The sequence below is a fragment of the Notechis scutatus genome, chromosome 1 (genome assembly GCF_049901735.1).
Source record: "Notechis scutatus isolate UNSWTSFEM ecotype Mainland chromosome 1, rNotScu1.2, whole genome shotgun sequence".
Classification (NCBI taxonomy): domain Eukaryota; kingdom Metazoa; phylum Chordata; class Lepidosauria; order Squamata; family Elapidae; genus Notechis; species Notechis scutatus.
Window position 1 is genome coordinate 168,366,972 of NC_142009.1, and position 17,020 is coordinate 168,383,991.

The 17,020-nt window shown below is 36.7% G+C and overlaps 1 protein-coding gene across 1 annotated transcript in view; it reads left to right on the top strand.

Annotated features, from left to right (window-relative positions):
• Positions 1–14,043, top strand: part of KLF7 (KLF transcription factor 7) — a 69,781-nt gene extending 55,738 nt beyond the window's left edge. Inside the window, exon 4 of the mRNA XM_026673189.2 lies at positions 13,223–14,043. Coding sequence (XP_026528974.1) covers positions 13,223–13,274 — 52 coding nt within the window. The 3' untranslated portion in view covers positions 13,275–14,043. The remainder of the gene's footprint in view (positions 1–13,222) is intronic.
• Positions 14,044–17,020: the final 2,977 nt, after the last annotated feature.

Genomic DNA, 17,020 nt, shown 5'->3' on the forward strand with positions numbered 1-17,020 from the left:
CTTAATGTTATTTTATAATTATCTCATTTCTTTCTAATTCAATTACATTTCTTTTCCTAAATTTCTATATCTTTCTATTCATTATACTTGTACTTTTGTCTGTCCTGTTTACAATTTCATATATTCTCTTCTATCATCATCCTGAAAGAGAGAGGGAAAAAGATACTTCCCTCCCCTTCCAGGCATTAAAAAGCAAGATTCCCCCTGTAATTGCCAAACAGAGTGTCACCTTTGAATCTTATAATTATTGTCATTTCAAATCTCATTAAACATTTAATTTATACATTATACAATTATAACATTCAGTTTCTAATGTCTATTTTATATCATATAACTCTCATCAACCGAATTCTGCTTGGTACTTTCCCTTAGAAATACAAGATTCTAAAAAATAGAAATTATATATATATAAAAATAGTAAACAAAATAGTTATTCTATTCAAATTCATTCTAACAACTGGTATTGATTTCATTATAAATCTTTGACATTTCTTTTCAATTGTATTTTATAAGTCTTTAAGAACAATTAAAATATTTCCATTCCTTCTTATTTCAGTTTCTTTTACCTTTATTCCCTTTCTCTCATTATTACATTTAATTATTAGTAAGCATACCATTACAAAACAATACCAGTTTTATCTTGTAATTTAATCACCTGTTTCATTTCTAGCTCATTACTATTTCTACTATAACAACACTATCTTTTGTACCCTTGCAGAATTCTAACTTTTAATTTGATTTAACCATTATCACTATGTCTTCTAAATAAGCTAATACCTTTGATCCTTGTACGTTTCCCATTTCTTTATTTCCTGTTTTTGTCCCTTATAACTTCTTTTCCTTTTTATCTTTCCTCCCTTTTTCTCATCCCCCTTTTGTCCCCCCTCTCTCTAATTCTCCCTTCTGTAATTCTCTTTTCTGCTTCTCCTTACTGTTGTGTTTATTTTTCAAACTATTCTTTTTTTTAGTTGTTCCCTCAAATCTTAAGTTTTTAACTCCTTTCCCCCCTTTTTTCCATTTTCCATTGCATTATTTGATCATTAAAGATGGCTTCTTCTTTGTCCAGCCCTTCTTCTTGCTCTCCAAGCATTTCTTGTTGTTTTTCATAGTTCAAAATCTCCATTTCTAAGAATTGAAATACGAAGCTAAAAGATCCTCCTTCCTCTTGTGCCTCTTCTTTCATTTTTTAAAGTTCCATTTTTAATTCCTCAAGGAGTACTGCCATTTTAAACACTTTTAAACAACCACCCGATTGACTTTAATTAAAAATCCAACACCCAAAATTCTAAAAATCATCAAGTAATCCAAAGCTGTTTCTTCTTGCTTCTTTCTTCAACTTTTCCTTGCAGGGGGTTCTGTTATCTTTTAATGAAGTTTCAGTTACAATGTAACCTTTGGAAGTCTTTTTAAAGTTTCACTGTTAATCCCTTTTATTTCCAGGTGGACTCTCTGTTCTTTTCAAGTTCCACCCTTTTTCCTCCACTCTTCTCCTTTTAAGGGCTTTAGAGTATCCAGAAAGTCTTTATTTTCCTTCTGACATTTTGATTTCAGCTTAAAATTGCCTGTTAGTATCAAAGTAAATTATTACAAATTTCTTACTTAGATTTCTTCCTTTTAACATTCAAAGACGATTGTAACTGTCAATATGAGAAATAAAAAAAAGGATTTTTTCACTCCTTTTCTCTCTTCTTCACCACTTTAAAAATCTTCTTTTAGGAATAAGACTCTTAATACTTTTAAATCCAGGGTATCTTGCTTAGATGTTGCCTCTGCTTAGCCCGGTCTGTCAAGCTCTTACTTTTGCCTTCCTCCTGCTCAATCTTGTCCAGTTGGGTTCTTCTTTGAGGTGGCCATTTCTGACCACCGCTGCAACCGCCTTTCGGAAAGGGAGTAATGGCCAGCTGAGGAGGAAGGATGCGGCTCCCCTCTACTCAGCTAGTGGTCTCCCCCCTCTTCGCCACCTCTACGGGGTGGCTTCAGCCTTGAATCCAAAGGCGAGCATGGATTGAAACTGCGCACGATCGCGGATTTCGGTCCATCGCCGAAGAAGCCCAAACCGGACGTCCTCGCCACAGACTCCTTTTAAATACCTTTTGTGGCCACTGACCATGGCCATGGACCCCCAAGACATAACTCAAGATTTAAATCATAACATGACTTCAAGCCTTCAGGGACCCCTATGACTATGGGCCCCCAGGAGGCTGCGGACCACAGGTTGAGAACCTCTACACTATACAATTAGTAACAGGATTAAAACAAAACATGAGTACCTCCTTCATTCCTCTGGGAAGAAATATAGGGAAGGCATTAATGCATATGGTGAGAAAAATTAAACACTTGCCATATGGTTGGCTTCCACTATGAAAAGCAGCCTGTCAAAGTATTGCAGTGCTTTTCTGAAGCAGCAGAGTGTGTAGGGAAGAGCCAAATGTGGAGAATATGCTACTCCATTTATCCATATAACTGTTATAAAAATTAGTTCAAGGATGGATGGATGGATGGATGGATGGATGGATGGATGGATGGATGGATGGATGGATAGATAGATAGATAGATAGATAGATAGATAGATAGATAGATAGATAGATAGATAGATAGATATAGATATAGATATAGATATAGATATAGATATAGATATAGATATAGATATAGATATAGATATAGATATATATCAGATTTTTGAGCAACAAACATAGTTTGGCTATGTTTATTATAACTTGTAAGATGAGATAGAAAGGAGGATAGGAAAAAATTAAAAATAGGAAGAATTTAAAATATATAGAATGTACATTTCCGGCATCAGAATGTGAACTAAGTACAGTTTGGCATTTGCCTCAAAATTATGTAATGCCAAATTTTTTGCACAAGCAATTTTGTTTGCTTGTTTGTTTGTTTATCCTACTTTTAAACCTCCCATTTCCCTTATATATACAAATATACAGCAAATTTAATAAAATAGGGAATGTGTATAAATGTATTTTTATGGAATAGATCTATTAAATGAAGAACAGCTATTTGAATTATATGTATTAGGAAAAATACAATTATAGAAAAAATGCAGATATTGGGGAAAAAATTCAGAGAAATCCTTACAGTATTTATAGAAACATTGGAAATGTTGCAAATAGATGGATGTGCAAACTGGATGGAATGAATTTAAGCAAGAACAGGCAGTGCAGTATCCAGGGATGTTGCATCATATTCTACCCCCTCCCCACTGTCGCCTTTTCAAAATTCCTTAATTATCTGAAAAGAAAAACATGAATAGCAAAACAAAATGCTGGCTTCCTGAGAGTGACCTGTGACAAGAGGTGGTGGTGTTTAAAACAACCTTCCACAATACTATCACAGAAAAATGGATGTTTTTATCCCTGTGTGTCTCTGTGAAGGCTGCCTAATGTCAGCCATTTTATATTTGTCTAATAAGGTTCATCTATAACATGCTTTCAAAATATGTCCGTTAGTCCCAAAGATTGTCTACTTTTTCGCTAAGGTGAAAAACTGAAAAACCGGGGTAAAACATATTAACAAATGCTTAAAGTAAAGTCTTAAAGTAAATTATCAGCCTCCAAATCAGATACATAAAATGGCAGATGTTTTGATTTGTATTTTTAATCAAAAGCACCAAAAGAAATAAAAAGCCATATTTAAAATGGTTGCATCTTGAAATATTAAGAATTCAAAGTATAGGTCAGCCTTATTATCCACTTCTGCCTTGCAGTTGCATATTTCAAATCATGCATAGTAAAACTAAAAAAAAATTGTGAATATGTGCAAAAGTCCATCTGTCGTTGTAGTCAAAAAACACAGATCCAAGGAGAACCTTTTCTGCTTATACTGAAATCTTGTTTCAGTGTAGCAAGTGTGGATATGCAAAGCTTCAAAGGACTAAATAACAACTGCTAATTATACAGTTACAACCACAAAAATAAAATTATGAATAAGTTAACAAGGACACAGATTTTGATCAAAGCAGTAATAGGAAATGCTGTAATAAATAAAAAGAAAAGTGTAAAATGTTCTTGATTTAACAATTAACTCCAGTATGAAGTATAAAGCAAAATGAGAAATAAATAAAATAATAAAATACAAAAGCAAAACCCAAAACTGTTTCATTACCTGTGGGATGAAGATAATTATGAATTTCTCTCCATGTGATGCACACAGACACACACACACACACACACACACACTTTTTCTTAATCTAGAGCAGTGAAGCACAGATGGTCACAGAGTGACTTTGGGTCAGTTACTCCTTCACAGCCCAACATGTTTCATTGGTTATTTGTAGGGAGAGGTGAGAAAGCTATATAATAGCTGAATAAAAGGCAGGATATAAATCTCACACATTAATATTATATGAATATACAACTGTACACTTATTATTTAGCTTTATGAACTCACATATGTAAGTAAGAGGTTATGCAAGAAGTTATTAAAGTCCTTGATATTTTTGAAATCTAAAATTGAAAACTTACTTCATTGTTTACTTTAATTATCCTGGCATATTGCTGATAAAATAAAACCTTTAATAAATTTTGGGTAATAAAAACATAATAGGTCTGTCTTTGCGGGGAAAAACTGTAGACTACCTAATTGGAAATACTGACTATGCCCAGTCTAAAACCAAGGTCCTATTGAGGGACTAATCAAATAATATAGCTACATCTGGCTTTGACATGCTTTAAAATCCTATTTATAAATGTAGCTTTCTGGGCAGATTTTAGAAAATTATCCATCCATTTTCATACAGCCTGAAGTCCATTGCTATAATAAGAAAATGTTTATAATACAATCAAACCTCTATTTCCCTCCTAAGCACATGAGATTGCCAAAACCCATGCATTTGAGAGAACCAGTCTCCTGCTTCTTAACAGGAAAGAAATCTGATCTTTTTTCACATCTCTCTTCTGAGGTCTTTTGCATTACCAATTAATTGTCCTCCTCCTGCTGTTATCTGCTTGCACTGCTTTTCTTTACTTTTTATCTCTGGATTCTTGACTATACTTAGTTTTCCCATAACAAACTTAACAAAAATTAAGCTTTGCTTAATTTGGTTAACTAAAGAAATACTTTCTTTCTCTGCTTTAGGAGCAATGGAAGAATACTCAGACAATTGCCATTTCATTGATGTTGGTGGAAATAATACTAAATTGAAACATCCAGAAAATTGTATTCTTGAACTGGAACTTTTTTGTTAATCTTTATTCTTAAGAGGAATCTAGACTCATTATAAGAATTCAGTTCACCCCAACCTTTTCATTGCTACAATCAATCCGTGCAGTGTTACTTTATCACAGTGTTAATTGATTTGTTGATAATACTGATATCTGTATTCTACAGTAACTAGTATGGGAAAACCACACTAATTCTGCATCCCCAAGATTTCAACTGTATTATTAAAGAAGAATATTTTGTGTTATGTGGATATTTATAATACATTTATATTTGAAAACTTGATATGGATATATGTCACATTTTGCCATTCAAAATACCTTACATTTCCTCTTAGGATAGTGGTCCTTTTAGATTGTAGTGTCAGAGACACATAGACTGATATGAGGATAAGAGAAAGTTGATTCTGATTGGTCCTTTCCTTCTCCCCCACTGACATACATTCCATTTTAATGGACTAGGCTAGTTTCCAAAATATATGGTAAGAGAGTGACTTTGTCTTCTTATATTTTCAATTGCTTTAGAACGAGCTAGGCAATTATTCTCAAGATTTCTTCATTCCATTTTTTGCTCTCTTTTTCATTTCATTTTCTAGATCAGAATCTTCCTTCCTTTTTTAGTGGAGTATAGTGATGTTAATTAAATTCCACATGTTTTCTGGGGAATCCTAGCTCCAAACCTGACACATTCTTTTCTTCTTCTTGAATGCTGCCTCCGAATAGAGGTTTGTGACCACAACGCTACTTTGTCCTTTCATGTTCATATACTTGTTTTCAACCATGGTGATTTTTCATAGCTCAGTGGTTTCCCATTGCCTTCGAAACCAGTGTTGCTTTGGTGTGATGGTATCAGTGGTGGGATTCATTTTTTTTTTTTTTACTACCGGATCTGTGGATGTGGCTGGGTGGGCATGGCAGGGGAAGGATATTGTAAAAACTCCATTCCCTCCCTGGGGGAAGATTGCTGCAAAATCCCCATTCCCTCCCCACCCCACTAACTTCCTTTCCAGCTCTGTTCTTCTGTGCAGGGCAACAAAAGAAGACCCAGCCGATCAGCTGGGACTCCGATCGGCTGGGACTTGGGAGGCAGCGAATAGATAGTGGTGGGTCCAAACAGAGGTGGCATTTACCGGCTCTCCAAACTACTCAAAATTTCAGCTACCGGTTCTCCAGAACTGGTTAGAACCTGCTAAATACCACCTCTGTATGGTATATTTCATCCCTGCATTGTAACAGCTGTTGCAGACTGCATATATTAACTTGTAATTGCTACTGATAGAATAGTTGCTCTTTATCGGGGTATGCTTATTTATTTGCGGCATTACTTACTAGATCACAACACTATTGTTAGATACATGCAACATATTTGTCAAGTCAACAGCATATGAGCCTCAGTGGCACAGTGGTTAGAGTGCAGTACTGCAAGCTACTCCTACTGCAATTTGGCAGATCGAAGCCCACCAGGTTCAAGGTTGACTCAGCCTTCCATCCTTCCGAGGTGGGTAAAATGAGGACCCAGATTGTTGGGGGCAATATGCTGACTCTGTAAAACCGCTTTGAGAGGGCTGTAAAGCACTATAAAGTAGTATATAAATCTAAATGCTATTGCTATATCAGCTATTTAAAATGTTACCACTACAATTGCTAGTGCTGCTGTTAACTGTCACAACTGTTTTGCAGCTCACCGTGTCTGCTATCTCTTATGCCATCCAAACCCCAGTGGAGGCACCTGGTAAATGCAAGCTTAGGGCATTTACTTGAATCCAATCCATCTTTCAGAATTGTGTGGATAAAACAAGAGAGGAAAGTCTACAAGAAAATATAATAAGATTAAAATAGAATTGCAATAGTACAATTTTATCAGCAAAGGACAGTCCGGAGGCTCTATAAATATTGTTGCAACATCTGAGCCATTTTCTGAGCTAGCACTCAGTATAAAGGTAAACTAGCTCTTAAGCTTGGTGGTTTTCCTCTTACCAATAAGGCTACACATTCAGATATGGGCAGTTGATTGATCTAGATCTGCTAGTTGATTTTCTGGATAATTTTCTACTGTTTTGCAGGGATTTATTTATATATTTAATTTCTAGTTAGTTTATAAAAAGTCTTCATTAATCTTTTGTTTTCTTCTAGTACACTTTATTCTGGGGATTCTGAAAAAGCTTGATGGCAATTTGTGATCATGGCTGCATATATACAGTGCAGCATAGTCAAGCAGACTGCTTCTTTTTCTTTCATGGTAGAGGTCTTGGATACAAAACTTAATCTATGGGAGAGGGGAATTTGTGCATGAATACTCATATATTTTTTTGTAAACTAGAAAAATGTGGGATAGACAGCATAACCACCAGATATATTTGTAACTGGTTGACAAACCGTACAGAGGAGTATTCAGCAGGTTCTGACAGTCCTGGAGAACCGGTAGCAGAAATTGTGAGTAGTTCAGAGAACCGGCAAATACCACCTCTGACTGGCCCCACCCCCATCTATTCTCTGCCTCCTGAGTCCCAGCTGATTGGCTGGGTCTTCTTTTGTTTCCCTGTACAGGAGAATGGAGCTGGAAAGCAGATTAGTGGGGTGGGGTGGGGGGAATGGGATTTTGCAGTAACCTTCCCCCAGAAGTGGGGAGGGAATGGAGATTTTGCAGTATCCTTCCCCTGCCATGCCCACCAAGCCACGCCCACAGTAGTAAAAAAATTTGAATCCCATCACTGAAATTGTACCTTAATGGCACCACATCTACATGGGGGGAAGTAAGGAGTGGGGTTCCGTTTTAGGTCCAATACTCTTCAATATCTTCATAAATGACTTAAATGAGGGAATAGAAGGGGAAATCATCAAATTTGCAGATAACACTAAGCTGGCAGGAATAGCCAAGACCCCAGAAGACTTGAGAGACTTGAACAATGGGCCCTACCCAACAATATGAAATTTAATGTGGAGAAAAGCAAGGTTTTACACCTAGGCAGGACAAAGGTACAACAACAGATTAGGCAAAACCTAGCTCAAAAAAGTAACTGTGAGAGGGATCTTGGAGTCCTAGTGGACAATCACTTAAATATGAGCCAGCAGTCTGTGGCAGCAGCTATAAAAGCTAATACAATCCTTGGTTGTATAAACAGAGGCATAGAATCAAAATTATGTGAAGTATTAGCACCACTTAATAAATCCTTAGTAAGACCACACCTGAAATACTGCAACCACATTAGAAAAAAATTTTTTTGAGACTTTAGAAAAAGTGCAAAGAAGAGCAACTAAGGTGATTAAGGGCCTGGAGACAAAAATATGTGAAGAATGGTGGCAGGAATTGAGTGTGGCCAGTCTAGAGAAAAGAAGGATTAGGGGTGCCATGGTACCAGTATTCCAGTATATCAGGGACTACCACAAAGAAGAGGGGATCAACATATTTTCTAAAGCATCACAAGATAAGAAACAATGAATGGAAACGAATCAAGGAGAGAAGCAACCTGGAATTAAGGAGAAACTTTCTAGCAGTGAGGATAATTAACCAGTGGAACAGCTTGTCTTCAGAAGTTATAGGTGCTTCATCACTGGAGGTTTTTAAGAAAAGACTGGACAGCCGCCTATCTGAAATAGCTTGAGCAGGGGGTTGGACTAGAAGACATCTGAGGTCCCTTCCAGTTCTATTCTGATTGATTGATTGATTGTCAAGGCATGCTAATAGCAAAATCATTAACAGTTCAAGATCAGAATTGTATGGGCACTCACAAGGAATCAAAGAGTCTTAGCCCCAGACATGCCCAAAGTTCAGGATGTTCCAAGTTCTGTACAATCGGCCAAAATTCTGTAAGTCAGAGCAGAAAATATTGTAAGGTCCAAGTGAAGAGTGGAGGTTTTCAAGCAGACCAACACGGCTTGGAATCAAAACACCAATATAAAAAGTTGATCTGCCATGGAAATGATTCCAATTTCTTGCTGTTCCCAGAGACTTTTTAAGCTCCTAGCCTTTAAATAAGTTGTACTAATCAATCCCAATTCTTAAAATTGGAGTAACAAGAGACCATGTGTGTCTCTGACATTTAACTTTTCTGTATAACAGCAGTGATGCTACGGTATCTCAGCCTGGACCTTCAGAACTTCTAATGGGAGTTACAATGCACTTGTTCAGAACTGTGAGGCATCTTCTTCTGTGATACTAGGACTTAGTGCCTTGCCCTGTTTCTTTCCTTCTTCCAGTAAAATTCAAGTGTGAGGAGCAAGATTTATGTACTTACAGTAGCAGTTACATCTTTTCAATAAAAATTACAAGTAGTTCTCAATTTACATAATTCATTTAGTGCCCATTCAGGGTTACAACGGCACTGAACTAAAAAGACTTATGACCATTTTTCACACTAATGACCATTATAGCATCCCCATGGCCACGTGATCAAAATTCAAATGCTTGGCAGCTGGTTCATATTTGTGACCGTTGCAGTGTCCTGGGGTCACGTAATCCCCTTTTGCGACCTTCTGACAATTAAACTTAATGAGGAAGCCAGATTCACTTAACAACTATGTTACTGATTGAACAACTGCAGTAATTCACTTAACAACTGTGGTAAGAAAGTTCATAAAATGGAGCAAAATTCACTTAACAACTGTCTCACTTAGCCACCGAAATTTTTGGTTCAATTGTGGTTGTAAGTTGAGGACTACCTGTATGTTATATCCAGCATATAGAAAGTCAGTTTAATATAGCTGTTAAATTTGGATTAGGCATGGAATGAGTCAGATTCTGATCCTCCTTCAGTCACAAAAGATTATTGAATTTATTAGTTGCTTGGTTGGTTAAATTTATTTGCTGCCTATCTCACTGGGACTACTCTAGGCAGTTTACAACAATAAAAAAGGAAGAAATGTAAAGAGTGTAAACAAAACAGAAGTAAAATAATAGAACAATAAAATAAATAGTGAAAAAGAACCCAAGAATACATCAATCTGATAACAAAAAATGGATGGATGGAGAGCAGAGAGTAAGGGGAAGTGAGGTGGACTCTGCCATCAGTCCTGCAGCCACTTCCAGTATGGAACTCCCCCAGCTGGTCCTCAGAACAACCTGCAGGGCTGGTTGACTTGGATGACTTTGAACCACTCATTCCCTCACTCCCTCCTACCTCATAAGGTTGTTGTGGGGCGGGAAATAGGAGGGGAGAGCACTTTATATCCTATCTTGCTCCTGAATGAAATACAATATTTTAGCAAATAGAAATATGCATACAGCTCACAATCAGGTTTGTTTTTTAGAAATTGTAAATAGACATTATTATTGAAAATTAAAGATGCTTTTTAAAAAAATTAAATTTAACTGTAATGAATACTTGGCTGTTCATACTAACTCTTCATTTCACTGTGCTTTGACTTTTTTTTTTTTTTTTTTTTTTTGCATAAGCATTCTAAATCATTTGTGTCATGACTAAATATCATGACCAAGTCCTAGCTAATTCCTTTGTTTTGGATTCACTGGTAGAGAAGGTAAAATTTTTTGGTTTGTGTAGTCAATTTGGTGTGACTGTTATAGCCTCCTATCCTTTCTACAATCAGACACTATCTTTATGAGAACCAACCAATAATGGACAAGCTTTTCCTCATAACTGTGTTTGAAGCACTAGCCATTCATCTTTCAGCTGGCAAAAATGTATGCCAGCATAAAAATGTGCTGACCACATTGCCAAACTTCATTCTGCCACAATAACAAGATTGATGAGCGGCACTGCCATTATTTACATAGAGCAAGCCGAAATAAGGAAATGGGTTGGAAGATTCCCCTGGCTTCACTTCCACCAAACATTACTTGCTCATGGGAAAACAACCCCCTCTCATTCTCCTCAAAATGGAGTGGTTTGTGGCAATGGTGGGATTCAAATTTTCTTGCTACTGGTTCTGTGGGAGTGGTTTGGTGAGCGTGGCAGGGGAAGGATGCTGTAAAATCTCCAGTCAGAGGTGGTATTTGCCGGTTCTCCAAACTACTCAAACTTTCCGCTACCGGTTCTCCAGAACTGGTCAGAACCTGCTGGATACCACCTCTTGTTTGTGGTGAATGTAGGCAGCTCTGGGATACATTTTAGGTAAATGTAAATCTGCGAAATTACTCGACCAAACAAATGGCATGCATTCGAGCAGTGTGGAAAATAAGGAAGCTGTCTCCATATTCCTTCCAATTCTTCTCTCGCCTCTTCCTTGTCTGTCAGTATCTTTATGAGCGCTATCATAAAGGAATGGGTATAAGATTTTTTTTTTTTTCATAAAATAGGAAAAAGGCAAATGGGGTTGGATATGTTTCAGGATGAAGTGAAAGGGAATGATTGATAGCAAATCCTGATCATTGCTACAAGGGACCAAGGAGTCAGTTCTGACCTGGCTTGGTAATATCTGAAAGTAGCCCTAAAGAGCCAAGGAGAACAAGTGTTTAGAGCAGCCATGCAGATCTATTCAATTATATTTGCCATGCAGATAATAACAACAGCCATCACTGTGACACCAGGAGCTGCCAAAGCCAAAATTGAGTAAAGAAAATCACATTCCCACTAAATCAAACATGACATGACAAAAAAGAGGTGGAAAGTATGGCTTCATAAAACTGATCCTGGGAGCTTTGCCTGAATAGTATAATAGTTGTAGAACTCTTGCATAAGTCATCAGAGATAATTAAAAAAATGGTAAAAAATATGATTACACAAAATTCTCTGGAGAGCATAAATGAAAACCAGTAATGCACCCAATGGAGACAGAACTAATACACATCTGATAATACCTAGTACTCTTTCCTATCTTCTGTGCAATAAAGGACTGGCGTTCTTTCAGAAGAGTATGAAATGTGTGTTTAAAAATAAGTTTGTTGCTCTTTTCAGAAGAAGCATGAAACAAGTTTGTATAAAGAGTCCACCTAAAATCTGATGAGCACTATTGGAAAGCGCAAGCCAGGTATTAACAAGATGGAAGTCAGATGCCCCATCTGTCCCAAAGTTAAACCACAGTGCCAAGAAACCAGAATGGAGGGCCGTGTTAAAAGGGGCAGGGTTGATCCCAGCTACCAACCATGTTGGCTGTCAAATGGTCAGTGAAGTGTGCCAGATTGTACATTCTCTATTGAGAGAAGAGTAAAAACATTCTTTTAAAGCTGGAACAACTGAGGATGACTTTAAGTTGCCTCAGATATGGATTAAGACTTAAACAACGTCAGGAGGACATGGAATGAAAAAAGCAGTTATTGGGGCGAAGTTTGTGCTGAGCACATAAATCATCATAGTTCTTTTGTATAGAACTACCATAGCTGGGCTGCCAAAATCCAGATGACTGCTAAATGACAACAAAGAGTTATAGTTTTCCATCTCTCTCTTTTCTATTTAGTGACCATATGGATTTCTGCAGCCCAAATAATTTCATCCTTGGTGACATGAAGCTCTTAAGAGTGATATCAGCTTGAACTATGAATTCATATACATATTTCTGAGTGCTTTGCTCTTGATAGAAGACTGTTTAAAATATTTCAGTGGCTCAATTTTTTTGGAGTAGGAGCTGTCTGTAAATCATCATCACACAATGGACCTTTAAAATACTACATATTGTTTGAGAATGGCTTCTCCATATATGGGACCAAGTTTGTGTCTTTTTTCCCCTCAATGATTATCGTGCTTTCTTCTGGCTAGAATATGATTAGATGGGCATTTCTTTCCAGCCATCTTTTTCAATTATAAGCCACTGACTAAAGTTATCATGGAGCAATTACACTGGAGACAGTGATCTATACACATTTCAAAATTATAAAATGGTCTCACCCATTTTTCTTCTTAAGGATTCTTCCATGACCATGAGAGCTAAAAGATAGATTCTGAAATGGATGTAATAGAATTGAAATTGCCAGCTAAATTTGTATTCATTTATTACTCATACCATGTTTATCAGGTGCTTTACAATTTCTGCAGTTTTATTATGCAGGAGTAAGCAGAGAGTTTTCTAGCTGATTAAAAACTGTACACAGTGAGAAGTGAAATCCAAAATATAAAATTGTCTTTGATACTGATTTTATTTTTGTATTTACTTTGCAGGTGTTTTTCAAGGTCTGATCACCTTGCCCTCCATATGAAGAGGCACATCTAAATGATAGGGAACATACAATGTGACCCGGATGCAGTTAGACCGTAGCGTCATGGGGAGAAGGGTGGAACCCAATTGCCTGTCTCTTGCCACCTTCCAGAAGAAGAGAATATGATCACATGTAAACTTCTAAACATACAATATGCACTAAATGCTGTCATGCTTTCAGCAGTACATTCTTCTGTTTCCAATGCTTTGCCTACCTGAAAGGCAGAAGACATGTGATTAGAAAAAGGGATGCAGGGGAAGTCTTTAAGACACAGTTGCTTATTGCACTTGAGAACTTGAAAAACTTTGCTCCTGTTTATTGCCAATGGAAATCAAAACAGATGGAAGAGGATTCCTTGCAGGTGAACAGCATAGAAGCAGCATATATGTAACTCGCTTCTTGGTGCAACTTAACTGGGGAGGGGGAAACTAATTTTGGACTTGCATATTTGTAGCACTAACTTTTATTTTGAGATAATTTTGGAAGGAAAACTAATGACCTAGAAAAACCAAATTCCAGTTTGGTAGCCAAAACGTTACTGTGTTGGTTCCTTTCTGCCGATTTTGTTTTAAGGTACCCTTACATACAATGATTCATCAAGATTCCTCAAAAACTTCTTGATCTGTTCCGTTTTCTTTTTTCAAAGAAATGAGCTGTCAAGATCTGTTTAAGTCAATACCAATGGCCTTAATTGGCAGTACACTCTGCAGCGATCCTAGGATACACCTACCACTTTTCTTGCTTCAGCTATTATGGACTTTGTCAAGGGGATATATATATATATATATAATGTATATATATAATGTATGTATGTATGTATATATGTATATATGTATATATACATACACATACACACACACATATATATATACATATATATATATACATACAGAGAAAGAGAGAGAAACATATTGTTTTGTTCCTTTAATTTTGGTATTTGGTTATTGCACATCATGTGCACAGAGGAACTGTGAAAACTGCTGATATGATTGCATAATGGTTGACAAGTGAAATCTCTGAGCAAGATCACAGTATATCTTTGGAGGCATCACCATATTGCCATAGTTCAGACTTCCTATTTAATTACCTAATGAAAACTTGAAAGAAAGCTTATTTGAAGCCTTGAACCTTTTCTCCAAGTTTCTGAGAACTCATTTACACACCTGGATATCTGTCTTGGATTCTCTCACTCAGGCATGACTTCAGGTTTTCCTTCTGCACCATTGGGAGCATGCTTGTGGCAACTCACAAAAAAATGGTTAGCAATTCTGGTTATTTGTTGTTGCTAGCCCTCTTACCTGGTGAAATATGTGGTAACATATATGTGTGTCTGGCACCCACAAAACAAATATGTTTAGCAGATCTATAGAATACTTTCAGTCATGTAAGTTATGAGTGGAAAAGTGAGAACCTCTTGCTTTTAATATTAGTCTCCTACATGATTTTTTCTAAAAAAAGAAAATGCCTACCTAGATTCTCCTTTCCCATTTTATTAAGGTGATGTAATTCCCACTTGTCCAACACAATGCAGTTGAATGAAAGGATTGGCTTTTTGGTAAGCATGGACAACAACTAATTTAAACAAAAACAAGTAGATGCATGGGTCCACTTCAAGCAATGGTTGTACTATTTAATGAACAATGAAGGCATCAGGCTCATGCTTGGATCTTGTAGATAGTTTGATGGATGTGGTCAAATTAAAAAAAAATCTGTACTTATGCACATGCGCGCACACACACACACACACACACACACACACCTTCCTCTATATATGCATAATGTTTATTTTTAGCTAGTTGGAGCTGGCACTATTCCAAAGACTGCCTTTTCAAACTATCTCTCATGCAGGTAAAGAGATAGTAATTCAGAATGGTTGTGTATAGTTAATTTGGGACCATCCCTGCAAGATGTGCTGAGAAACAAAATGGCCTGTAACACTCTTGGTTGCTACTCTTCCACTCACTAAACTAGCTCACTGCCCTACTTTGGACTGTTTTTGACTTGTTGACTGTTCACTAATTTCCTACTTCATGTTTAGGGTGTAGAAACATTTAAATAACTTTTTATATTTTCAAATATATAATGGAAGTACAGACACTGATTCATAATACTTAGCCCTTGGGGTTTTCTTTCCATCTGTAATTTCAGTCAGCTACTGAAGTTCCAAACAGTCCCCCCCCCACCTTGGGCTCAGAATCCCTGCATAAACTGTGACTATCAGCAACCATTTATATTGCAAATACAAAGTCTAGCCCTTAATGATGGGATGAGATATGGACCAAAACCTGAATAATCTTTACAAAGGCAATTAATATTAGGATGTAAGAATAAGGGTAAGATCTAAGTTTTATTCCAAAGATTTGTGGTGAAGAAATCTTGGAACATTGTTTGCTGACAATCTTGTGGTTCTTTTTAACTGTGTTTGCATCTTTTCTGTTCTGGGAAGGTGTTCACTGGGAATATGAGAACTGTGTAACTTGGTATTGGAATATTATGTGACAGCTTTAGAATATCAGAGAAGAGAGAAGACTGAACATCTAGACAACGTATTAGCTGAAAAATCTCTACTGACAAGATTTTTTGTTTTCTTGTAGAGTCACATAATGTGCATGCATGTATCTGTGTGTGTGTATGTATATAGATGTGTGTATGTATATATATATTTGTGTGTGTGTATATATGCTCACACACACATACACACACACATATATATATATATGTATCTGTCATGACATAGTCCTTAAGTAGTACCCATAGCCTAAAATATTTAGTTCTGTTGTATCTAGAATGGAATTTGAGACTATAAGAGTTAGGGACAAATTTAAAATAAGTTTGCTTTCTTAAATAATCAGAAGAGATGTGAATGGGAAGCCAGAGAAACCAAAAGGAACTATGTTCATCTATCTCTTATTGATATTAGAAATCTCAGAAAATTTTCTGTTAATAGGACTTGAAACAATCTGGGGAGCAAAAACCTCCCTCTTCAAAGTAGATTTGGGACTAAGCCAACTAAAATCAGACAGCGGCTCTTCCTGAATAAATATGAAAGGGATCTACTCTCAGCCTGTGAGGTGATGAACCAGAAAGAGAGGCTGATCCATAGTGGATGCATAAGGTTGCTATGTTTCCATTATAGATTATATGTCTATTAGCTGGCCAGCAGCACCAAATAAATAAATAATCAGAAGCCTATAACTTGGTACAGCAAATCAATCCCAGTTTAGCAATCTGCCTCTGCCCCTAGTTTGCAATGTTTGTAAGGCTATTAGTATTTGTCAGTGGGAGCCTCTTACTTCCCAGTGAACCACCTCATCCACTGGCAGTGATAGGATCTGTCTGCAATCCCAATTATACTAGCGTGGGAGGCAGGAAGGAAGGAGGAGGCACAATTCTGGACAATGAGCCTTGGGAAATGCAAACACAAATGGTAATTTGTACTTGAGGTTTTCTTTTCTTCTTATCAAAAGAAAATTGTGTCTGATGGTTGTGCCATACCAAAAATGATTGTAGTGGGCTCTGTATTTCTATTACAAATTCAACAGAAATGGAGGGAGTGTGTTTGTAAATATTTCAAGGATCTAATTACATAATTTATCAGACCTTATCTTGGCTTTTACCATCCTATAAAAGGATTTTATAACATAGCAATGATGGCAGGGTTCTACCACCCAGTTTTTATTAATGCTCTCAAGGAAAGGAAATGGCAAGGCAAGAGAGAGTAGCTAATTTCCTAATCTAATATAAGGAAACTTGAATAGAA